This window comes from Rana temporaria, chromosome 8, assembly GCF_905171775.1.
Source record: "Rana temporaria chromosome 8, aRanTem1.1, whole genome shotgun sequence".
NCBI lineage: Eukaryota > Metazoa > Chordata > Amphibia > Anura > Ranidae > Rana > Rana temporaria.
Window position 1 is genome coordinate 12750546 of NC_053496.1, and position 24706 is coordinate 12775251.

A 24706-nucleotide genomic window follows, 5' to 3' on the forward strand; every position below is an offset into this window, starting at 1 on the left:
AGAATAGCATAGAATAGAATAGAACATAAAATACAATAGAGTAGAAAAACCATTAATCAAAATTCTAATAGAATACATTTGAATTTGAATATACTAGAATAGAGAATAATAGAATCGAATAGACAATAGAAAGGAAAAAAGAAATATAACTGTTTTCCAAAATTCAAATTTAAAGAGGAGTTCCATCCAAAAATGGAACTTCCTCTAATCCCACTCCTCTCCCCCTTACATGCCACATTCGGCATGTAATTTTTTTTGGGGGGGGAGTGGGGGCTTCAGGAGAAGGGGACTTCCTGTCCTACTTCCTCCTTCCGCCGAGGGGCTGCAAAGGCGATACGTCATATCGCCTTTTGGCAGCCCCTCCCTGTAGGCGATCGCCTGGGACACGTGACAGGTCCCAGGCGATCCAATCAAACAGCGCAGCGCCGGGCCGCGCAGCGTGCGCATGCGCAGTGCCGCTCGCACATGCGCAGTGGGTGCCCGGCCGTGAAGCCGAAAGCTGTCACGGCCGGGTGCCCACAGTGACAATGAAGACGCCGGCCGGGGAGGGGGGGGCAAGGAGCGAAGCCCCGGCCGGCGCGTCGCTGGAACGCTGGAGCAGGTAAGTGTCAGTTTATTAAAAGCCAGCAGCTACACTTTTTGTAGCTGCTGACTTTTAATAAACTTAAAAAATGGGTGGAAAACCCCTTTAAATAGAATATTATAGAAAATAAAAGAAAAGAACATGAAATAAAAGAATAGAATATAATAGAATATAAAAAACTATGTATTGAAGGGAATAGAAAGAATATACCATCTTCCAACATTTGCATTTCGAATAGAATACAGTACATTTGATTTAGAATGGAATGCGATTTGAATGGAATTTGATATCAAATGGAATTCAAGTTCGAATCAAGTTTAATTCAAATAAACTAAACAAATTTAACAAATTGACCTCCCTGAGAGCCACCTACCAAGTCTGTGTTCAGTTCTGTAGATATGAGAGATATGGGAAGGGACACAAGTGTGAGGCGGGCCTAACATTTGGGATTTAAATTGTATTTTAGTTGGAGAGAGGGCACTGCAAGGTTCTCAAAATATCTTCATGGCAATGGCTACTAACTCTATGATGTAATAACATATATTACTGAGTCATTGTGAGCTGCCTCCATCTACTTGATACAATCCCATGGATAGTAGATAACAGGACGTACCGTCAGGTTTCTCACCAGTGTTCAGACAGAGCTGCTTCCTTATTTCCATCATCCTCCTGAGCTGATCTATGAACAAGGAAAACAATGGAAAAATAAGACAAGTCTTTTTTCGTAGGAGGTATTCAATATTTATATTCACTTCTTGTGTGAAATAGGTTTGTCATTGTACATATACACATTGGGGTAGATTCACAGAGCAATTACGCCTGCGTATCCATAGATACGCAGCGTAATTGCTTAGTTGCGCCGGCGTATCTACTTTCTGTATTCAGAAAGCTCGATACGCCGACTTTAGCCTAAGATACGACTGGCATAAGTCTCTTATGCCGTCGTATCTTAGGGTGCATTCTGACGCTGGCCGCTAGGTGGCGTTCCCGTAGTTGTCAGCGTAGAGTATGCAAATTGCATACTTACGCCGATTCACAAACGTACGCGCGCCCGACGGTAGTTTTTTCCGTCGTTTGCGTAAGTCGGTTTCGCCGTAAGGCTGCTCCTGCTATTAGGAGGCGCAGCCAATGGTAAGTATGGACGTCGTTCCCGCGTAGCGATTTTCAAATTTTACGTTGTTTGCGTAAGTCATCCGTGAATGGCGCTGGACGCCATTTACGTTCACGTCGAAGCCAATGACGTCTTTGCGACGTCATTTACCGCAATGCACGTCGGGAAAATTTAGGGACGGCGCATGCGTGGTACATTTGGCGCGGGAACGCGCCTAATTTAAATGATCCACGCCCCCTACGAGATCATTTGAATTACGCGCGCTTACGCCGGCCCCTTTTACGCTACGCCGCGCAACTTTACAGGCAAGTGCTTTGTGAATCAAGCACTTGCCCGTAAAACTTGCGGAGGCGTAACGTAAATGTTGTTCGTTACGCCGCCGCAGTTTTGCGCGCCCCTACCTGAATCCACCCTTATCTTGCCAAAAGTGTTGAAGATAGGGTGACCACATTTCCAAACTACCATTCAGGGACATCCCCCCATCCCAAAAATCAGCTTGTGCTGTAAGGAATCACAGCACAGTGATTGGACACAAGAGGCAGGATTTATGATTTCTCCAATCACAAGCAGGGGGCGGCATTGTGCTCCTCCAGGACAAGTACTGTCAGTGAGTAAAGCGGTGATGTGGCGGCCTTTTTTGGGGGCATCGGATTGGCCCCGGGGGGGGGGGGGGGGGGAGTGGCTGTGTCAGTTTCATTCCGGGACACTGTAATGTTCTGGAATGAATGTACCCGGGACAGACCTGCAAAATGCGGGACTGTCCCGGGCAATCCGGGACACGTGGTCACCCTAATTGGACACCCCCTCCAAATCATTGGATTCAGGTGTTCCAACCACCTCCATGACCACAGGTGTATAAAATCAAACATCTAGGCATGCAGACGGCTTCTACAAACATTTGTGAAAGAATGGGTCACTCTTAGGAGCTCGGTGAATTCAAGCGTGGTTCCGTCATACTGTAGGTTGTCATGTATGCAATAAGTCCATCTGTGAAATTTCCTTGATAATAAATATTCCACAGTCACCTGTTAGTGATAGAGCGGGGTCATGCTGAAGCTCGCAGTGCACAGAAGTCACCAACTGTCTGCAGAGTCAAAAGCTACAGACCTCCAAACTTCATGTGGCCTTCAGATTAAGGGCCCTTTCACACGTGCGGACCGTATGTCCACATTTTCATCCGTCCGTTGCGGATAGAAAGGGGACATACATGGGTCCCTATGTGATTACGGGTGTCAGCGGATGACCATCCGCTGACACCCATAATCGTCCGCCTCCGCAAAGATCCGCATTTGCGGACGGAAGAAAATCCTATTTTTCTTCCGTCTGCCGGATAGGATGAACACGGACATACGGTCCGTGATCATCCGATCCCCTATAGGGGAGAGCGGAGGAAAGACAGGGCGGTCCCTGCACAGTGTGCGGGGACCGCCCTGTCAGCTGCCAGCTCAGCAGGGATTTTACGGAGGATCCCCGCTGAGCTTTTGCGAACACACGGAGCGGATCATTACTGATCCGCCCGTGTGAAAGGGCCCTAACACAACAACAGCGCATACAGAGCTTCATGGGATGGGTTTCCATGGCCGAGCAGCTGTATCCAACCAAGCCTTACATCACCAAGTGCAATGCAAAGCATCGGATGCAGTGATGTAAAGTACGCCGCCACTGGACTCTAGAGCTGTGCAGACGCGTTCTCTAAGGCTGCATTCACACCTAGGCATTTTGTCGCCTGCAGCGCGACGCTACAATACACTGGAGGGGAAAAATAACATTATTGTCTATGGAGATGGTTCACATCTCCACGCCGAACACCGAACGCCTGAATCTGAAACAAGTCCCGGACCCTTTTTTGTCGCGCGTATCGGGCGGCTTCAGCATTTTCCATAGCCGACAATGACCTATACAAAACCGCGGTACAAAACATCGCAAATCGCCTACGCAAAGGTGTGAATACAGCCTTAAGTGACAATTAACGCTTTTCTGTCTGGCAATCAGATGGACATGTCTGGGTTTGGCGGTTGTCAGGAGAACGGTACTTGCCTGACTGCATTGTGCCAAGTGTAAACTTTGGTGGAGGGGGAATAATGTTGTGGGGTTGATTTTCAGGGGTTGGCCTTAGTTCCAGTGAAGGGAACTCTTAAGGTGTCAGCATACCAAGACTTTTTGGACAATTTCATGCTCTCAACTTTGTGGGAACAGTTTGGGGACAGCCCCTTTCTGTTCCAACATGACTGCTCACCAGTGCACAAAGCAAGATCCATAAAGAAATGGAGGACCTCAACCCGATAGAACACCTTTGGGATGAATTAGAGTGGAGACTGCGAACCAGGCCTTCTAGTCCAACATCAGGCCTGACCTCACAAATGCGCTTCTGGAAGAATGGTCAAACATTCCCATAGACACTGTCCTCAACAACAGGCTCACGCAGCTCAACAACAGGCTCACCAAGAGAGCATGGCAGCTCAACAACAGGTTCACCAAGAGAGCCTTGCAGCTCACCGAGAGAGCATTGCAGGCTTGGAACAGAGACACCAGCAGCAAATGGAGGCCATCGTGAAACAGCTTCAGAGACAGCAGACCGAGGCTGGGAGTCAGGCCAGTAACATACCGACTTTTCGGGTAAGACACTTATTGCCAAAGATGACTGCAGATGAGGACCCTGAGATGTTTCTAACCACGTTTGAGAGAGCAGCGAAAAGAGAGAGTTGGCCTAAAGACCAGTGGGCTGGACTAGTGGCCCCCCTATTATCTGGAGAAGCCCAAAAGTCATATTTTGATTTGGAGCTGGCAGACGCGAAAAAACTATGACCGGTAAAAAGAGGAAATATTGGCACGTTTTGGTGTAACCCTGGATGTCCGTGCCCAGCGGGTCCACAATTGGAGTTATCAGCTGAGGAAGCCACCTCGGTCGCAGATGTATGACCTCATCCATTTGGCTAGGAAATGGCTGCAGACAGAAAATCTGTCCGGACCAAAAATTTTGGAGCGAGTAGTCATGGACAAATTTCTTAGGTCTCTTCCTAACACCCTGCAGAAATGGGTGAACCATGGTGGTCCAGAAACCGCAGACAAACTTGTAGACCTGGTTGAAAGGTACCTAACAACAGAGAATTTGTCCTCTTCCACAAGAGACGCATAGACTTTCCACCCTAAGACCAGACCCTCCCCACCTATAGGTAAGACTGCATCAAGGGATGGGGGGTGGAGAGAGGGACCAAGGAACAACTAGAGGAATTAACAGAACTACTGCTAATGTTTGTCGAGAGCGGCCTGGAAGACCCATCCCCCAGGAGAGAACCAGAAGGTTGATTTGTTACCGTTGCCGGGAAGAGGGACATGTAGCAGCGGTTTGCCCAGCAGGTGATGAACCCGCATGCAGTGTGACTTTCTGACAGAGAGATTACAGTCCCTTTTTGCAACCACATGCACTGCAGTAAAGGGAAATGAGAAACCTTTATATAGAATGTGCTTAGATGGTAAAAATGTTGTGGTATTGTTGGATTCAGGTAGCCTGGTCACCTTAGTGAAAAGTGATCTAGTGGTGGGAAAAACATTACATCCTAGGAAAATGGCTGTAGTTTGTGTACATGGGAACACTCGAGAATATCCGGTGACTACGGTTTCCTGTGAAACCTCCCTCGGTAACTTGTGTCACCAGGTGGGTTTAGTTCCCAAACTGCCACATGACGCCATTGTGGGAAGGGATTTCCCAGTAGGTGGTTCTTCTGAGTCTGAACCATCTACTCCAGAAACCTATAACTGTGAGGATTCTCCTGAGTTTCCATTCTCAGTATTAGCAGGGGAAACACCAGTCCCTAGGGAGGAGCCTGCTACCTCAGAAGAGGAACAGCGGCCGATAGGGTTTGATGACCTCAAGGTGCACAGAGAAAATTTTGTCACTGAGCAATTGAGGGACCCCACATTGCTAAGAGCCCGGGAGAATGTAGTGAAGATAGATGAGGAGTTAGTTAACCCTGACGAGAGGGTTGCCCTCCCTTACTTCATTATTGAAAAGGGACCTGTTATATCGAGTGTCACAGAGGATAGAGGACACCATTGAGCAACTGGTAGTGCCTAAACCGTACCGCAAGATGGTTTTGGAACTGGCCCATGGGCACATTCTTGGGGGACATTTGGGAGCTGAAAAAACCAAGGAGAGGATCACCCAGAGGTTTTATTGGCCTGGGATTGTAACGGGAGTCACTTTAGGGGCACAGGGTGAATGAGAACCCCACTATGGTCTGTGCTAGTCACATTTAATGCGGTCAGATATTGTATATATTGTATATATATTGTGTGTTGGCTGATGTATACTAGTAAGCTTGCTGTGATGAAAGGGGTGGGGTGTGATTGCATTCCATTGTCTATTGTGGTAATTAAGTCTGCTATGTGGATTGGAGCTTGGTAGACAGTCTGGATACCTATTATGGGATTTGAAGGAAGAAGATAGTGATCCAATCAAGCACAGATACACAAGTCGCACCTCATCCCTGGTATAGTAGAAAAGAATAATGGAGCGAATGGGATGTTGGCGGTGCTTAAACATAGACAATGTCAGAAAATTAAGTTTTATAACAATTTATTTAAAACCTCAAAAAAGATCGGTTTTTGTATATTACAAAATACATCATTTAAAAGCAAATTGCCAGAGTGTCTGATTTGGGTTGCTGGAATTTCCCAATATTTGAGCAACTGGTCGATATAGAGATGTTGTTGGACCCTATTATGGGATGTTTATATGTCTTGCTGTGAGGAAAGGGGGGAATCACTCCAGCAACCCCCCCCCCCCCCTGCTAAGACTGTTTACTGAAGGAGAAGTTTGAACACACCTGACCTGTATCACCATTGTCATTGGACAATTTAACCCATCCTGTTTCCCAAGGGTGGGAGGGATGTATTTTGAAGAGAAATGTGTTACCATGTGCAGATAATAAAGATTCATTCCCTGTTTTAAACCTCAAACAGAGCTGTGTGTCTCGTTTCTGGGGGAATTCTTATGGGTCATGTTCGTTTGCCTGATTGTGGAGTGTCTATAAGCTGTCTTGGATGGGATGGAAGGTCGTAAACGGTGATGACCGTTACAGGGATCACTAAGGAAGTGGAATTATACTGCTCTTCATGTCCAGTGTGTCAGATTACTGCACCCATGCCACATTTCCGCAGTCCGTTGGTACCCCTGCCCATTATCGAGGTCCCTTTTGAGAGGATCGCCATGGACTTGGTTGGCCCCTTATTGAAGTCCACTAGAGGGCACCAGCACATCTTGGTAATAATGGACTATGCCACCCGGTACCCAGAAGCGATTCCTCTCCGAAACACCTCTGCTAAAACAATTGCCAAAGAGTTATTTCAGGTTTTCAGCCATGTGGGTCTTCCTAAGGAAGTCCTAACTGACCAGGGCACCCCATTTATGTCCAGGGTGACCAAAGAACTTTGTAAACTCCTGAAAGTGACCCAATTCCGTACATCAGTATATCACCCTCAAACAGACGGGTTAGTGGAAAGGTTTAATAAAACCTTAAAACAAATGTTGAGGAAGGTGGTGGATAAAGACGGAAAGAATTGGGATTATCTGCTCCCTTATCTGATGTTTGCAATAAGAGAGGTTCCCCAATCTTCCACAGGGTTCTCTCCGTTTGAGCTACTGTATGGGAGGCACCCCCGGGGCCTACTGGACATTGCCAGGGAAACATGGGAGAGTGAGAGTTCCCCTCATCGAAGTGTGATTGAACATGTGGCCCAAATGCAAGATAGAATTGCCCAAGTGATGCTGATTGTGAAGGAACATTTAGCCCAAGCCCAATTGGCTCAACAAAGGATTTACAATTGTGGGGCCCAGGTCCGTTCCTTTGCACCTGGTGATAGGGTGTTGGTGCTGGTCCCCACGGTCGAAAGTAAATTCCTAGCCAAATGACAGGGTCCCTATGAAGTGTTGGAGAAAATGGGGGTGGTGAATTATAAAATTAGCCAACCGGGAAGACAAAAACCTGAGCAGCTCTATCATGTGAACTTGCTGAAACCATGGAAGGATAGAGAGTCCTTGGTCGCTAAGACTACCCGATTTTCTGCTCCATTTAACCTGGCTGTCCCTGAAGTTGGGATAGCGGAGACTCTATCCAAAACTCAGCAACAAGAGGTTAAAGAATTTGTTTTTCCGTAATAAGGAGAAGTTTTCCGACCTGCCAGGTTGGGTCTCCGGAGTTGAACATGACATTATCACCACACCAGGGGATAAGGTCAAGTTGAAGCCTTATAGAATTCCAGAAGCCCGGCGAGAGGCAATTCGCCAGGAAGTAAAAAAAATGCTTGAGCTGGGGGTGATAGAAGAGTCAAATCGTGATTGGTCCAGTCCCATTGTCTTAGTGCCCAAACCAGATGGAAGTTGGCGGTTTTTTAATGACTTTCGCCGCCTGAATAAAATCACTAAGTTTGACACCTGTTAGATTTTAAATTCATTAATATTTATTATGTGATAAATGTTTCTGAATCATTGGTTTAAACATGGTAGCTTTTGAGGGCAGACAAGGTCAGTTACAGGACGACACTACATCTGTCGTAGGCTTCATGTATTTTAGGAGATACGTCAAAACAGTGGGTGGAGATGTTACTTAAAAATACATAAGTGGGTGTTAACGTTCATCACCAACCTTCCATGGAGCTAATCTATATATGAATTGTGCTTAGCTTGGCTGTTAAAACAGTATAAGAACACATGTGGGTTGTGTAGTTAGGAGGAACCTCAAGGTCACCCGACCCGACGGGGGTCTCAGTGTCATCGGACTCTGCAGAGAGATGGGGGTGGGGAAGGGACCCTCTCCCAGGAGAAAGATCATACCATCATAATATCTTTCCTCCGTCTGTTAACTTTCTGAAGTACCATCCTGCAATGATGTTTTACCAGCTGTAACAATGTAAGCATTAACTGTTTGCTGTCCTGAAGAATAAACATCGTATAATGAAGGAAACCTATGTCTGTATATTGGGAACAACGCCTGAAGGGATGAAGGAGAGATTTGACATATCACATGACACGTGGAGGAAAATGTCCCCTCTGTCTCTGTCCCTCTCTTCCCCCTTCACATTCTACAACACCTATCCTATGCCCCGCATAGATGAACTGATTGATCGCCTAGGCACTGCCCGGTACATGACAAGGTTAGACCTGACCAAGGGTTATTGGCAAATTCCTCTCTCGGAGTCGGCCAGCAAAAAAACAGCATTTGTAACTCCAGACGGATCTTTCCAATATCGGAGGATGTCTTTTGGGTTACAGAATGCTCCCGCCACATTTCAACGCACCATGGATAAGACCCTTCGGCCTCATCGAGCCTATGCTGCTGCATACCTCGATGACGTTGTCATCCACAGTGTTGCATTCCATCTGGAAAGCCGGGTTTACAGCCAATCCAAAAAAATGTACCCTTGGGCTAGAAGAGGCAAAGTATCTGGGGTATACCATTGGAAGAGGTCTAATCAAGCCCCAAATAAACAAAGTTGAGGCTATTCAGGATTGGCCACATCCCACCAACAAGAAACAGGTTTGTGCATTTTTGGGGATCGCGGGTTATTATCGCCGCTTTATCCCCCATTTTGCCTCACAGGCTGCTCCCCTGACCAATTTGACCAAAGGGAAGGAGTCTGTAATGACCAAATGGACTCCCGAAGCATAAACAGCTTTTCAGGCTTTAAAACAGGCCTTATGTAGTCAGCCAGTTTTAAATTCGCCTGATTTTTCACGGGACTTTGTGGTTCAGACAGATGCGTCAAATGTGGGCTTAGGAGCTGTACTGTCTCAGATTATCAAGGGGGAGGAACACCCTGTTATGTACCTCAGCCGAAAGTTGAAGGCCCATGAGGAAAATTATGTCACCATTGAGAAAGAATGTTTGGTGGTGAAATGGGCTTTGGATTCTCTCCGGTACTACCTCGTGGGTAGACAGTTTGAACTGGTGACGGATCATGCCCCATTGAAGTGGATGGCACAGAACAAAGAGACCAATAGGAGAATAAATACGGTAGGTGGTTCCTGGCCCTCCAGGAATTTAGTTTTGTGGTAACGCATCGCCCCGGTGCTAAAATGGGGAATGCAGATGGGTTGTCCCGAGTGCATGCCTGCCTGGCAACCTGTGTCCCAACCCTATTGTTGAAACAAGAGGGGGGGTATGTGACAGGAAGTCAGGTAAATCTGTGGGTGTTGTCACAGAAGGGAGATACATTTCTGCCTTGTTTAGACAATACACCAATTGCTATTAGGCGTCGGCTGCAGAAGTAGCCAGAAAAGGTTTAAGGGCGTTGGAAAACTTCAGCTGTTCAGAATGAGGCAATTAAGGCCTCTATAAGTAATCCAGAGGATTACCACTGATTGCTCCATCCTGAGGCTTTGTGAGTAAGGAGAGCAGTAGCTGAAAGTCTTCTGAGGAGGTGAGGTGGTGATTGATTTTTCTGTTGTGACAAAAATCAAAAAGAGACTATTGTTTTTCTGCTGTATGACCAGCAGTGTCTGCCCAGCACTAGGCTATGCCAGACTCCCTAGATAGGTTCCTGTGTGGTGAAGGTAGACGCCCCAAGTGGCCAGGGTTTATTTTATGTTTGATTTTGTTTATGCTGTTTGGATGCTTGCACTTGTTTCCAGCAAGATGGAAGAATAAACCAAAACCTTTGTTTTCAACCGTCTTCGACTGCCTGTCTGTATAAATTCAGTGTGTAGTGAACCCATCCAGGGGGTCACACACCCCGTTACCGAGCTAACCCGTTACAATTAGAGTTGAGCGGACACCTGGATGTTCGGGTTCGGACCCAAACCCGGACTTTGAAAAAAAAGTTTGGGTTCGGGTCTGAACCCGAACCCGGACTTTGACCCGAACCCGAACCCCATTGAAGTCAATGGGGACCCGGACTTTTGACTACAAAAATGTCTCTAAAAAACTAAGGGAAAGGGCTGGAGGGCTGCAAATGGCAGCACAATGTCGGGAAGAGCATGGCAAGTACTCTGGAAATAAATGTGGATAGGGAAATAACTTAAAATAACATAAAAAAAATAAAAATAAAAATATAATGATTTTTAACCTTTGAGGACGAGGTCCATACAGTTTTGTTCAAAATTATTGATCCCCCCAATGCTGTAAAGGGTTTTAGGGAATTTAGTGTACATTTGTAATTGTATTCAGAATGAAATCCTGCAAGGACTTCATAAAGAACCATATGCAACTAATATGACATCAATTGGTTTTGTAATACAGTAGTAAATGCAAAATTCAAGGCAAAGGGCACTGTTGAAACGCTACCTGGTCGTGGCAGAAAGAAGATGCTGACTTTGACTGCTGTGCGCTACCTGAAGCGTAGAGTGGAGAAAAGTCCCCGTGTGACTGCTGAGGAACTGAGAAAAGATTTGTCAGATGTGGGTACTGAAGTTTCTGCTCAGACAATATGGCGCACACTGCGTAATGAAGGCCTCCATGCCAGAACTCCCAGGCGCACCCCCTTGCTGTCTCCAAAGAATAAGAGTCGACTGCAGTATGCCGAAAGTCATGTGGGCAAACCACACACGTTTTGGGATTGTGTTCTGTGGACTGATGAAACAAAATTACAACTGTGTGGGCCCATGGATCAACGCTATGTTTGGAGGAGGAAGAACAAGGCCTATGATGAAAAGAACACCTTGCCTACTGTGAAGCATGGTGGGGGGGTCAATCATGCTTTGGGGCTGTTTTGCTTCTGCAGGTACAGGGAAGCTTCAGCGTGTGCAAGGTACCATGAATTCTCTTCAGTTCCAGGAGATATTGGATGACAATGTGATGCAGTCCGTCACAAACCTGAGGCTTGGGAGACGTTGGACCTTTCAACAGGACAATGATCCCAAGCATACCTCCAACTCCAGTAGAGCATGGTTGCAGATTAAAGGCTGGAACATTTTGGAGTGGCCATCGCAGTCACCAGACTTAAATCCGATTGAGAACCTCTGGTGGGACTTAAAGAAAGCAGTTGCAGTGCGCAAGCCTAAGAATGTGACTGAAGGTGGAAGCGGCGGTGGAGGAGGAGGAGGTAGCCAACACAGCAGGTTTTGGTTTTTAATTGATTTATTTTTTAAATTAGGGTAAACCCCAAAAGAGTGAGACAGATCTAGGGTTGCTACCTCATCCCTTTAAACCCGAACACATAGGGCCATATTCTCAAAGAAGTTCCGCCGGCGTATATGGAGATGCATGCACAGTGTTTCCATGTATTCCAATGGCTCTAGTTGGCTCTAGTTCACAGTCAGTTTCCGGTCATTTTCTGCACCAGAAACTGACTACATGGTGTGAACTAGAGCCAACTAGAGCCATTGGAATACATGGAAACACTGTGCATGCATTTTTAGTTCAGAAAAAATGCACACAAAACTGTACGGAACTGTGTCTGGTGTGAACTGGCCCTTAGGCCGGATTCACACCTATGTGAATTGGTTGCGGCCTAAACCGCATCCAATTCGCATAACATTATAAAATACTTTTAGGTAGATTCAGAAAGAGTTAGGCCGGCTTATCTACAGATAAGCCAACCTAACTCAGAGGGCCAGATTCACAAAGGTTAGCGGATCTTTAGATCCGTGTAACCTATGTGTTTTAAGATCCGCCCTCGCAAGTTTGTGAGGAAAGTGTCAAATTCACAAAACACTTACCTCCAAACTTGCGACGGCGGATCCTAACTCCCCCAGCGGAATTCAAATTCCGCGGCTAGGGGATTGTCATATTTAAATCAGGCGCGCTCCCGCGCCGATTTAAATACGCATGCGTCGTCCGGGGAATTTCCCGGCGTGCATTGCTCCCACTGACGTCAATAGGACGTCAGTGGTTGCGACGTGAGCGGGACTTGCGACGCGCGTGTTCGTGAATCGGCGTACGCAAACGACGTAGGGATTTTCAAAATCGACGCGGGAACGACGGCCATACTTAACAATACTTACCCCTGCTTTTAGCAAGGGTAAGTATACGACGGGTACCGCGCTACGGAAACGACGTAAGAACACCGCGTCGGGTCCGCGTACGGTCGTGAATTTCGCGTATCTCGCTGATTTACATATTATTCAGTGTAAATCAGCGGGAACGCCCCCGGCGCCATTTTTAAATTAAAAAAAAGATCCGACAGTGTAACACAGTGTGACACTGTCGGATCTCAGCCCTATCTATGCGTATCTGATTCTATGAATCAGGTGCATAGATAGAACCAGTAAAAATCCGAGATACGATGGTGTATCTGAGATACTCCATCGTATCTCTTTTGTGAATCTGGCCCAGAATCTGCACCGACCTATGTTTAAGTGTATTCTCTAACAGAGATACACTTAAACATATCTAAGATAGGACGGCTTGCGCCGTCCTATCTTAGATTGCAATGTTTTGGCTGACCGCTAGGTGGCGCTTCCATTGCGGCCGGCGTAGATGATGTAAATAGTTACATAGTTACATAGTTAGTCAGGTTGAAAAAAGACACAAGTCCATCCAGTTCAACCACAACAAAATAAACAAAGAAAATAAAAAACACAGTACAATCCCATACACCCAACTCCATACCCACAGTTGATCCAGAGGAAGGCAAAAAACCCCAGCAGAGCATGATCCAATTTGCTACAGCAGGGAAAAAAATTCCCTTCTGATCCCCCGAGAGGCAATCGGATTTACCCCGGATCAACTTTACCTACAAATCTTTGTACTCAGTTATTTTATGTACATTTAGGAAAGAATCCAGGCCTCTCTTAAAGCAATCTACTGAGCTGGCCAGAACCACCTCTGGAGGGAGTCTGTTCCACATTTTCACAGCTCTTACTGTGAAAAAACCTTTCCATATTTGGAGGTGAAATCTCTTTTCCTCTAGACGTAAAGAGTGCCCCCTTGTCCTCAGTGTTGACCGTAAAGTGAATAACTCAACACCAAGTACACTGTATGGACCTCTTATATATTTGTACATGTTGATCATATCCCCCCTAATTCTCCTCTTCTCAAGAGTGAATAGATTTAGTTCTTCTAATCTTTCCTCATAGCTGAGCTCCTCCATGCCTCTTATCAGTTTGGTTGCCCTTCTCTGCACTTTCTCCAGTTCTCTGATATCCTTTTTGAGAACTGGTGCCCAAAACTGAACTGCATATTCCAGATGAGGTCTTACTAATGATTTGTACAGGGGGGCAAAATGATATCTCTGTCTCTGGAGTCCATACCTCTCTTATGAGCTTGTACGCCGATTCACGAACGTATGCGCGGCCGCCGCAGTCGTATTACGTCGTTTCCGTAAGGCCTTAGGCGGCCTAAAGTTATTCCACCTATGAAGTGGAATAACAATGTTAAAGTATGGCCGCCGTTTCCGCCACGAGGTTCGAATTTTTTACGTCGTTTGCACAAGTCGTCCGCGAATCTGGAGTCACGTCGTTTACGTACACGTCAAAATCATTAGGCCCGTACGGCGTCCTTAGCCGCAATGCGCACTGGGTAATGTAGGCGCCCGGCGCATGCGCAGTAGCAAAAAACGTCAAAAAACGTGAGGTCAAGCCTCATTTCCATACAACACGCCCCCCTCCAACCAATTTGAATTAGGCGCCCTTACGCCCGCTCGTTTGAGGCCTACGCCGCCGTAGATTAGCAGGTAAGTAGATTGAAAATCACTACTAGCCTAGCTAATTTACGGCGTTGTAGCCTAAACAGGCTAGGCTACGCCGCCTTAAATTTAATCCAATCTCTCTGAATCTACCTAATTGTTTTCAATGAGGCTGGTTCACATATGTGCGATGCATTCGCACTGCGCATTGCCGAAAAAACGCGTGCCTTTTTTAGGCATTGCGGTGCGGCTCAGGTGCGAATTCAGGCCCATTATCTTCTGAGGGTACGCATCTGATTCGCAGATGTGTTAATTTCTCTTCAGGATTTGTCTCATTCACCTCAATACACTTCCCCCCTCCCCTCTCCCAGGTCTCCAAATTCGCATCTAAAACGGAGATGATCTGCTCAACAGTTCTCTTATCTCTCTGCAGAGATAAGAGAGCTGAAATTCGCACCGCACAAGTGTGAATCCGGCCTTAACTACTTGCCGACCTGACGCCGTCGTTTTACGGCGGCAGGTTGGCTCCCCTGCGCGAGAGCCCGTAGCTCTACGTCGGCTCTCTCGCAGGATACTAGGGGCGCGCGCGCCCCCGAGTTCCGTGCGCGTGCTCCGGCGGGCGTGATCGCCGCCGGGCACCCGCGATTGCTCGTTACAGAGCGGGGACCGGGAGCTGTGTGTGTAAACACACAGCTCCCGGTCCTGTCAGGGGGGGAAATGCTGATCTTCTGTTTATACAATGTATGAACAGAAGATCAGTGGTTTCCCCTAGTGAGCCCCCCCCTACAGTTAGAACACACTCAGGGAACATACTTAACCCCTTCCCCACCCCCTAGTGTTAACCCCTTCACTGCCAGTGGCATTTTTATAGTAATCCACTGATCGCTATAAAAATGCCAATGGTCCCAAACATGTGTCAAAAGTGTCTGCCATAATGTCGCAGTACCGGAAAAAATACGCTGATCGCCGCCATTACTAGTAAAAAAAAAATATTAATAAAGATGCAATAAAAATACCCCCTATTTTGTAAACACTATAACTTTTGCGCAAACCAATCAATAAACGATTATTGCGATTTTTTTACGAAAAATATGTAGAAGAATACGTATCGGCCTAAACTGAGGAAAAAAAATATTTTTTGATATATTTTTGGGGGATATTTATTACAGCAAAAAGTAAAAAATATTCATTTTTTTCAAAATTGTCGCTCTATTTTTGTTTATAGCGCAAAAAAGAAAAAACGCAGAGGTGATCTAATACCACCAAAAGAAATCTCTATTTGTGGGAAAAAAAGGACGCCAATTTTGTTTGGGAGCCACGGTTGCACGACCGCGCAATTGTCAGTTAAAGCGACGCAGTCCCGTATCGCAAAAAGTGCTCTGGTCTTTGGGCAGCAATATGGTCCGGGGGTTTCAGTGGTTAAAGTGCTTATAAACCCTGTTACACCACTTTAACCTACAGGTAAGCCTGAATATCTAATATTCCTGCACGGTTTAGGAGATATTCATTGTATCCGCATGTGCCGATGTCATCGGCGCATGCGCACTGAAGAAACAGGCCGCTCGTGCCGTTTATTAGCTGTAGCTGTGCAGGAGTGACGCCCCCCCAAAAAAAACCTGTAAGACAAAGGCATATTGAGTGAGTATGCATTGCATACTAGCTCATTATGAAATGCTTACCTTAGAGTTAAGGCCTCCAGCGGCGCCCCCGCACACTGCTGACAGTGGGCCTTGAAGAAACGGCACGGGCGGGTGTTCCTCCAGAGCGCATGCTTCCGATGACGTAATCGGCAGCGTATACAGAAAACATCTCCGAAACAGTGCAAGTTTAGGAGATATTTCCAGTAACTATCGGTATAGGTACAACCAAATCATCAGGGGAGTTTACTTCCTCTTTTTGAAGCTAAATGTCTTCTATGCTGAGCTGCGCCGGATTTTGCACCCTCCAGTTTTAGTAAATTAACCCCACAGTCTTTTTGTGGAGGAACTAGCTGGAGGATAGTCGCCCATAGACCTCGCACATTAGGCAATTTTTAATATGGCCGCGCCTGCACGAATATGCGCACACGTATTGCAAGCACACGTTCGCCATGGCGAAGATGTGTGTGCGCTGGCGCATGCAATGCACCTCAGATCCTGGTTCCCCTTAGACCTTTAAAAGGATGACTGTGGCACATAGACATTGCTGACCGGTCTTCAGCTTCCTGTTCCTGTGTTTGCTTCTGCCTCTGATCACCCTAAATAGCTTCCTTAGTGCAGTCCTCCTTCACTTACCTCATCCTTCCATTTTGCTTTTAAATGTCCTTATTTCTTCTGAGAAATCCTCACTTCCTGTTCTTCTGTCTGTAACTCCACACAGTAATGCGAGGCTTTCTCCCTGGTGTGGAGTGTCGTGCTCACCCCTCCCTTGGACTACAGGAGAGTCAGGACGCTCTCTACGTTGCAGATAGAGAAAGGAGCTGTGTGTTAGTGGGCAATAATATGGAGTGTGTTGGACAACCTGCCTCCGGGTTCTCCTCAAGCCGATCCCCCAATCGAGCGGCACCCAGCCTGGGATCTTTTTAGTAGATGAGGGGACCCAGTAAGTCACTGGGGCCCCTCTCAGCAAAATGGAACCCCGCGTAGAATGCGACCCCGGCCTAATTGGCCATCGCCGGGGTCTGTTGGATGCGCACACCCTGAAGGTGGGTGCCGCACCTGGAACCTGGAACCCACGAAGAACCAAGGAAAATGGCGTCTGCCACAGATATACTCCTGCCTAGCATGCTCCGTGAGGGAAAACTCTAATTGGCTGCTGGGGAAAAGCGTCTCTGCCTCAACCCCTCTAGCGCCACCTGTCGCCCAGGGGTGGAACCGACACCCCTGGAGCGCAGACTGACCTACAGGACAGTTCAGGAATGACAGCAGCCCAAATTTAACAAATTACGAATGGGGGCAAAATAACTCTCCCATTCCCCACTAACTTTAGCGTAGTGCCCATACTGAAAGTAAGGGGGCGCTACATATACATATTTGATGAGCATATGGGTGGGCTCTGGGTCTTCCCCTACAGAGAGAGGTCCAGGTGGGGAAATGTCACCAAGATCTCTCCAAAATGGGTCCAAAGCTTAATTCCGCGATCACATCATTACAGCAAATTGCAACGTTTTGGAGCCACGCAGGATCCCTTCATCAGGCATGTGGCACATACACTTTAATAAAAATATAATACATGAGACGGAATTTCCAAAGCACTATGGATTAGGTAGAGACAGTGCTACTAATGAAGCTTGCTTTCAGGTAACCTGTCTCTCATTGAAACCTCGGATGGGGGGGGGGGGGTCACTGCTCTGATTTATTCACTTGTGTGTCAATTTTAGCTGACGCTTTTGAACTCTATAAACAACACAAACAAACAATTTATAAAGGAGTCCAAAGCTCCACCTGCTGACTGGATAAAATACTACATCCCTGACTAAAAAAAATAATCTTTATACTTTAGTTCTGTCCATGAGAAAGAAATGATGTACAAAGCCTTATATATTCCAATCCAAAAGGTAATTGTACTTTTTTGTTCTTTATCTCTTCATTACATTATAAATATCTTTATTCATTACATACTTAGTATAGTGAATGATTTTACATAAATCCATTAATGTGAAGTGCATTGTACATCTCACATTGTCCCTCGTTATTTCTTGTACTAATTTGAGTCCTTCATATGGAGTCAGTGGAAGTTCTGACAATATCCTAGGCTGTATCTAATAAAAATAATCTTACCTGCAGATGACTGGGTGATGTTCATCCTTAACAGGCTGATCTCATTTTCCAAAGACCGACCTTTATAAACTGGAAGACACAGAGTCATCATTTATCACAGTGCAAATGAGAGAGAAGAACTATTTCCAATGGTATTTGTGTCCCTTCAACAACCAATCAGATTCTACATTTCATTAGACAGTTTAATAATACAGGCCCAGAGACTTTCTCTTCTTATGGGTTGTGACCACCAGACTGTATAACTTACCCAGAGATTCAATAATACGGATGAGGATGATATTGGATCCCACAAGGAGGGTCATAATGACCCCTTTCCAGGAAGGCCGCCAGAGTTTCTTCCCACTGTTATCTGTAGAGATCATCAATAAATCACAAATCAATCATAGTAGGATAAAACCCTTCCTCCTTTACATTTAATAATTGCCATGGTCTTACATGGAAACTTTTGAAAAAAATTTGTAGCACTTTGCCAAAATAAATGGAGAAATATTTGAACAACTTGTGGTATCACGCCCCTTTTAGATGGGTGAGGCATGGATAAGTCCTGCACTGTTATAGAGTTGCCTTTTGAGAGGATTGCAGTGGATTTGGTTGGACCATTGGTGATCCACTAGGGACCACCAGTATATTCTTTTTTTAAATTTATAAAACATTAAATTTTTTCCAGCAAATGTCAAAACAAATGTTATACCAAAGGGGGATATCAAATGTATAATTACATACAAATAGCTAGATTCAGAAATACTGGCATAACTTTAAGGCGGCGTAGCGTAGTATCGCATATACGCTACGCCGCCGTAAGTCAAAGAGGCAATTGCCTCCTAAGTTACAGCGGCGTATCGTAAATGGGCCGGCGAAAGCGCGTAAGCGCGCCTAATTCAAATGATGAACAGGGGGGCTTGTTTTATGTTAATGACTAGTGACCTGACGTGATTGACGTTTTTAACAAACGGCGCATGCACCGTCCGTGTACATATTCCAGTGCGCATGCTCCAAAGTACGCCGCAAGGACGTATTGGTTTCGACGTGAATTACGTCCAGCCCCATTCACGGACGACTTACGCAAACAACGTAAAAATTTCAAATTTCGATGCGGGAACGACGGCCATACTTAACATTGGCTAGGCCAGCTATTTGTTCGACTAACTTTACGCTGGAAAAAGCCTTACGTAAACGGCGTATCTTTACTGCGACGGGCAAGCGTACGTTCGTGAATCGGCGTATCTCGCTGATTTACGCATTCTAGGCGTAAATCAGCGTTCACGCCCCTAGCGGCCGGCGGAACTAGACAGCTAAGATACGATGGCGCAGGCAGTTGTATCTTAGCTACATTTAAGTGTAACTCAATTTGAGAATACACTTAAATGTACGACGGCTTAGATTCCGAGTTACGACGGCATATCTACTGATACGCCGGCGTAACTCTTTGTGAATCTAGCTCTAAAGTTTGTTAAACTGTTGCCCGAGCCTGGTCTAAAGTTACTTTAAAGAAGTGCATGAAGGTCAGTGGCAGCTAAATAAACCTGGGTCAGTTAAAGCATATATGGAGTAAAAAGCAAGCCCATTATGAAGGTTTAACTCAGCATCAGGAGGAAAGGAAGGTAGCAGATGTCACAGGTAACCAAAGACTGGTTTACATTGTTTTAGTAGGCTGTCGTAAAGTGTGGTATCTGTCAGGGTGGAGGGTCCTCTGGTAGCAAAGGGGTCAGTAATCAGGCTCTGCGTTGCAGAGACCCCCAGCCAAGCTGCATGGTACGGGAGAGAGTAAAGAGTTAATAAAGGGCACACATGAGGAACCCGTAGGTGCTTGGCGTTACCCTATTCTGTCACTGGGAGTGAGGTGGCAGAGGTATGCTAGATAGGTGGAGAAGGCGTGGGCCCATTGGTGTCCCTCCTAAATACAACAGGTATAGTTAAGGTGTGAAGTGACATGGGACTTAGTGTTTCACAGAGGAACTCTCATCTCTAAGACGGGGTGCCGCCTTAAGGTTGATTCCACCTGACCAAAGTCCTTTCTTGTATATAAGGGGTATGGACTCCAGACAGAGAGATATCATGTTGCCCCCCTGTTAAAATCATTATTAAGATCTCATATGGAATATGCAGTTCAGTTTTGGGCCCCAGTTCTCAAAGAGGATATCGGGGAAATGGAGAAAGTGAAGAGAAGAGCAACCAAACTTATAAGAGGCATGGAGGAGCTCAGCTATGAGGAAAGATTAGAGGAACTGAATTTATTCTCTCTTGAGAAGAGGAGAATAAGGGGGGATATGATCAACATGTACAAATATATAAGAGGTCCATATAGTGAACTTGGTGTTGAGTTATTCACTTTACGGTCAACTCAGAGGACAAGGGGGGCACTCTTATAAAGAATTTGGTCTTGTATAGATGTTATTTGGGTGAACCTCCGCTTTAAGCATTATTAAATTCACTGCTCCCGAAAAAAAAGGGCAGTTTTTAAAACTTTTTTTTGCATTGATACATGTCCCCTGGGGCAGGACCCGGGTCCCCAAACACCTTTTATGACAATAACTTGCATATAAGCCTTTAAAAGTAGCACTTTCGATGTTTCATATTTGAGTCCCATAGACTTTAACAGTGTTCGGATGTTCGAACAAATTTATTGCCTGTTCTGATGCAAACCGAACTGGGGGGTTTCCGGCTCATCCCTAGTGCAGAAGCACAGAGTCTGTGATCAGCAGTGCTGGCAAGTTCATGAGAAAAGGTGCCAGAGGGTATCAGGGGGAAAATTAGGAGGGACGGCATTGTTCGGAGTGGGCAAAAGTTGAGTTTGGAGTGTGACCATGTGTAATACAGCAGGATGTTAGAGATATGGCCTGATGAAGGACATGTATATCGAAAATCATTGCCTCTGTTATTGCTAAATCTATGAAAAATGTCTGATATTTGCTGAATCTTGTAGTTTGGACTTTTCTATACTAAGAGGTAATGTGTGGATCCCTCCAGTTGTGTTTGTACATGACATTCCTATAGTCTAGTGAAAATAGCAAGCACTAAAACTGCGCCCCTGTCGAAACATTTGAAACCCATCTTTCAGATAACCGTAACAAAAAAAACAGCTAAAAAAAATTAGTGATATTTATCATCCCTTGTGATACCTTGGGTAGTGACATATACTAATAGAGAAATCTGGGGTTTATTAGACCCCTAATCCCTCCTCTGCCCTCCAAGGAAATCTTCATCACTTAAGGCCTCTGGCCCATATTCTCTCTAAAAATCCATGGGCTGCGCTTAAGGCACTTACACTCCGCTGTCCCAACTTACAGGAGCAAGTGCTGTATTCCCCAAACACTTGCTCCGTAAGTTGGGATGGCGGAGTGTAAATGCCCCGGCGTAGCCTGGCGGATCTCCAAGGGGGCGGCTTGTATTCAAATTAAGCGCGCCCCCGATTCTAATGAACTGCGCATGCGCCGGGCTTCAAAAAGCCCAGTGCGCATGCTCCAGTTCTCGGCGGAACACGTCAATGACGCCGACGTGTGCGTCATTGACGTAAAGTCGTATTCAAGAACGACTTACGGAAACGATGTACCCGACGAAAAAACACGACGCGGACCCGACACCATCCGTAACATGGCCTACGTGGGACTTGCGGAAATTTACTCCTCATATAGCAGGAGTAAATTTCCGCTTACGCAAACGACGTTAGCGACGGTTACGCGACGCAAACTCGTTCTGGAATTGGCGTAGAAGGATCATTTGCATACGCAAATGAGTCCTTCACGTAAATGCCATCTAGCGGCGGCCGGCGTCATTACATTTAAGATCCGCCAGTGTAAGTGACTTACAGATGGCGGATCTTAAGTGTATCTATGCGAAAATGATTCTAAGAATCAGTCGCATAGATACACGGGCCAAAAAAGGGAGATACGATAGAGTATCCTGAGATACTCCATCGTAACTTCTATGAGAATATGGCCCTCTGTTTTCACAGAGGAGAGCGAGAAACTGATGTTCCTCCTTCTTCTTTGTGCACGACCAGATGGAATGCGAGAACAGAGGAGGGCTTTGGCTGAACGCAGCAGGGATAGCGCTGCCATTGTCCGAGGACGCCGCAGAAGGACGCCGGACCCAACGAAGAGGACACCCGAAGCCCGCAGACGGACCCCGGACCCGACGAAGAGGACACCCGAAGCCGCAGAAGGACGCTGGACCCGACGAAGAGGACACCCGAAGCCGCATGCGGACGCCGGACCCGACGAGGCCGCTGATGGACACTGTGCAAGACACCAAAACTGTAAGTACAAAAAAAACTTTTTTTCCACAGGATTCGGGCAACTTTAGCGGTGCGCGCTATACGCGGGAGCGCGTTATACCGCGATAAATACAGTAATAATGGGGGGAACTAATGCGCTAACCACACTATAGTGAGACTAGCTAGTAAATTAAAACTGCATCAATGATGGAATGATGTAGTGAATAAGGGGTTAAAACAACGTAGGCAGCTGCCACAACTAAATAATGTTCGCACATTGATAATATATGAAGGATGGGAGGTGTTGGGGCGCCCACCAATATTAAAAAAATATAGTATAAATATAAAAAATTAACTAATTAATCAATAGAATAGAAATGTGCTCAATAAATATAAGTGAGGAACAGCTGAGCCGTCGGTGACGTCATCTCCGCTCTCGGCCGGGAGCGGTGATATCTACATGTTCGTTTGATGTTCTTGAACTGGAACTTTTAAATGTGAGTGTACTGCGTTTGAATAAACTATTTGCTGTTGCGATATCACACTATTGTGAGTGTTTCCTCCTTCATAGGCATCGCATGAGAGCCATTGGTTTGAGGAAAGAAGGAATACTGGTCAAACGCTGCTGTTTGGTGTGGAACTGCAAGTAACCTGCATATGAAATAGGGAAGAGAAGCTGCGGCCAATGGCCGAGATTCAGTAAGCACTTGCGCCTGCGTAACCATAGTTACGCAGCGCAATTGCTGACTTGCGCCGGCGTAACGAGTTCTCCTGATTCAGAGAACTCGTTACGCCGACTGCAGCCTAAAATCTGCGTGGCATAAGGCTCTTATGCCACGCAGATTTTAGGCTGCATTCTTGCAATGACCGCTAGGGGGCGTTCCCATTGTGGTCAGCGTATAGTATGCAAATTGCATACTTACGCCGATTCACAACGTTGCCCGAGCCCTGCGTACGCAAATTACGTAGTTTGCGTACGTCGGGTTTCGCGTAAGGTTGCACATCCTAATAGCAGGCGCAGGCAATGCTATAGGATACCCGTCGTTCCCGCGTCGCGACGTTCGAAATTTACGTGATTTGCGTAAGTGATTCGTGAATGGCACTGGACGCCATTCACGTTCACTTTGAAGCAAATGACGTCCTTGAGACGTAATTTGCCGCAATGCACGTCGGGAAAGTTTCCCGAGGGATCATGCACTCTACGCTCGGCGCGGGAGCGCGCCTAATTTAAATGATTCCCGCCCCCTACGGAATCATTTACATTAGGCGCCCTTACGCAGGGCAATTTTAAAGAGCGCACACGCAATTTACGGAGCTACTGCTCCGTGAATCGCGCGCAGCGCAGATAATTTGCGGGGGCGCAGGGCAAAAACGCTGCCCTGTGCCTCCGTAAAAAAGGGGCAAATCGTACCTGAATCTGGGCCATTGTGATTATTACCAAGGCTTACTATAAGCCTCCAAGAGGTGAGAGGCTAGTACTACAGGTCACTTTTTGAGTGGAGCACGTTTTTTGTGGATTTAATCTTCCCGAGCACAGCACCTTGGAAATATCGTGTGGATATTAACTATTTGTGGGCTGCATGTTTGGGACTCTGCCCTGGATTTATATTGCACGTTTGCACGAGAGACTATTCTTACACTATTTATTATGGACATTATTGATTAATTCATTTATGTATCTAAGCACTTTATTTCAATATATGTGATGCACATGATCAGCACACATTTATTCAGGCACATTAATTTATTCGCTGCACTTTTAGATTGTGTGAATTATATATTGCTTATTTAATGCTGATATTATCACTTATATTTAATGAGCAAATTTCTATTCTATTGATTAATTAGTTAATTTTTTATATTTACTGTATTTATCGCGGTATAACGCGCTCCCGCGTATACCGCGCACCCCTAAAGTTGCCCACGAAATTCCTGTAAAAAAAAAGTTATATGATTTTATTACTTATGCCGCGTACACACCATCACTTTATGTGATGAAAAAAAATGACGTTTTTAAAAACGTCACTTTAATTGACTGTGTGTGGGGGAAAATGTCGTTTTATGTCTTGTAAAAAATGACCAAAAAAAATTGAAGCATGCTTCAATTTTATGTGTCGTTTTTCAAAAGTGCACTTTTTACTTTACAGAAATTGACCGTGTGTAGCAAAAAACGTCGTTTTCTAAGACGTTTTTTCATCCACGCATGCCCAGAAGCTACTTATGAAGCAAGCTTCAATGGTAAAACGTGGTGGAACGTAACCTCACTTTGCAAGAACATTGTGAGAAAACGATGGTGTGTAGGCAACTTCGTCTTTGAAAATTGAAGTTTCAAAAACGTCATTTTTTACTTCACAGAAAGTGTCGTTTTTTTTCATCACATAAAGTGATGGTGTGTACGCGGCATTACAGTTTTGGTGTCTTCCCATCGTCCATCGTCCGGTCCGGTGTCCGTCTCCGGCCTCGATGGTGTCCTCCCGGCT

The 24706-nt window shown here is 45.9% G+C and overlaps 1 protein-coding gene across 1 annotated transcript in view; it reads right to left on the bottom strand.

Moving 5' to 3' along the window:
- Positions 1-24706, bottom strand: part of LOC120910363 (C-type lectin domain family 7 member A-like) — a 38445-nt gene that overhangs the window by 7212 nt on the left and 6527 nt on the right. The window contains exons 2-4 of the mRNA XM_040322122.1: positions 18261-18362; positions 18014-18082; positions 1197-1262 (exon numbers count right to left, since the gene is read on the bottom strand). Of these exons, the coding sequence (XP_040178056.1) occupies positions 1197-1262; positions 18014-18082; positions 18261-18362 (237 nt within the window). The remainder of the gene's footprint in view (positions 1-1196; positions 1263-18013; positions 18083-18260; positions 18363-24706) is intronic.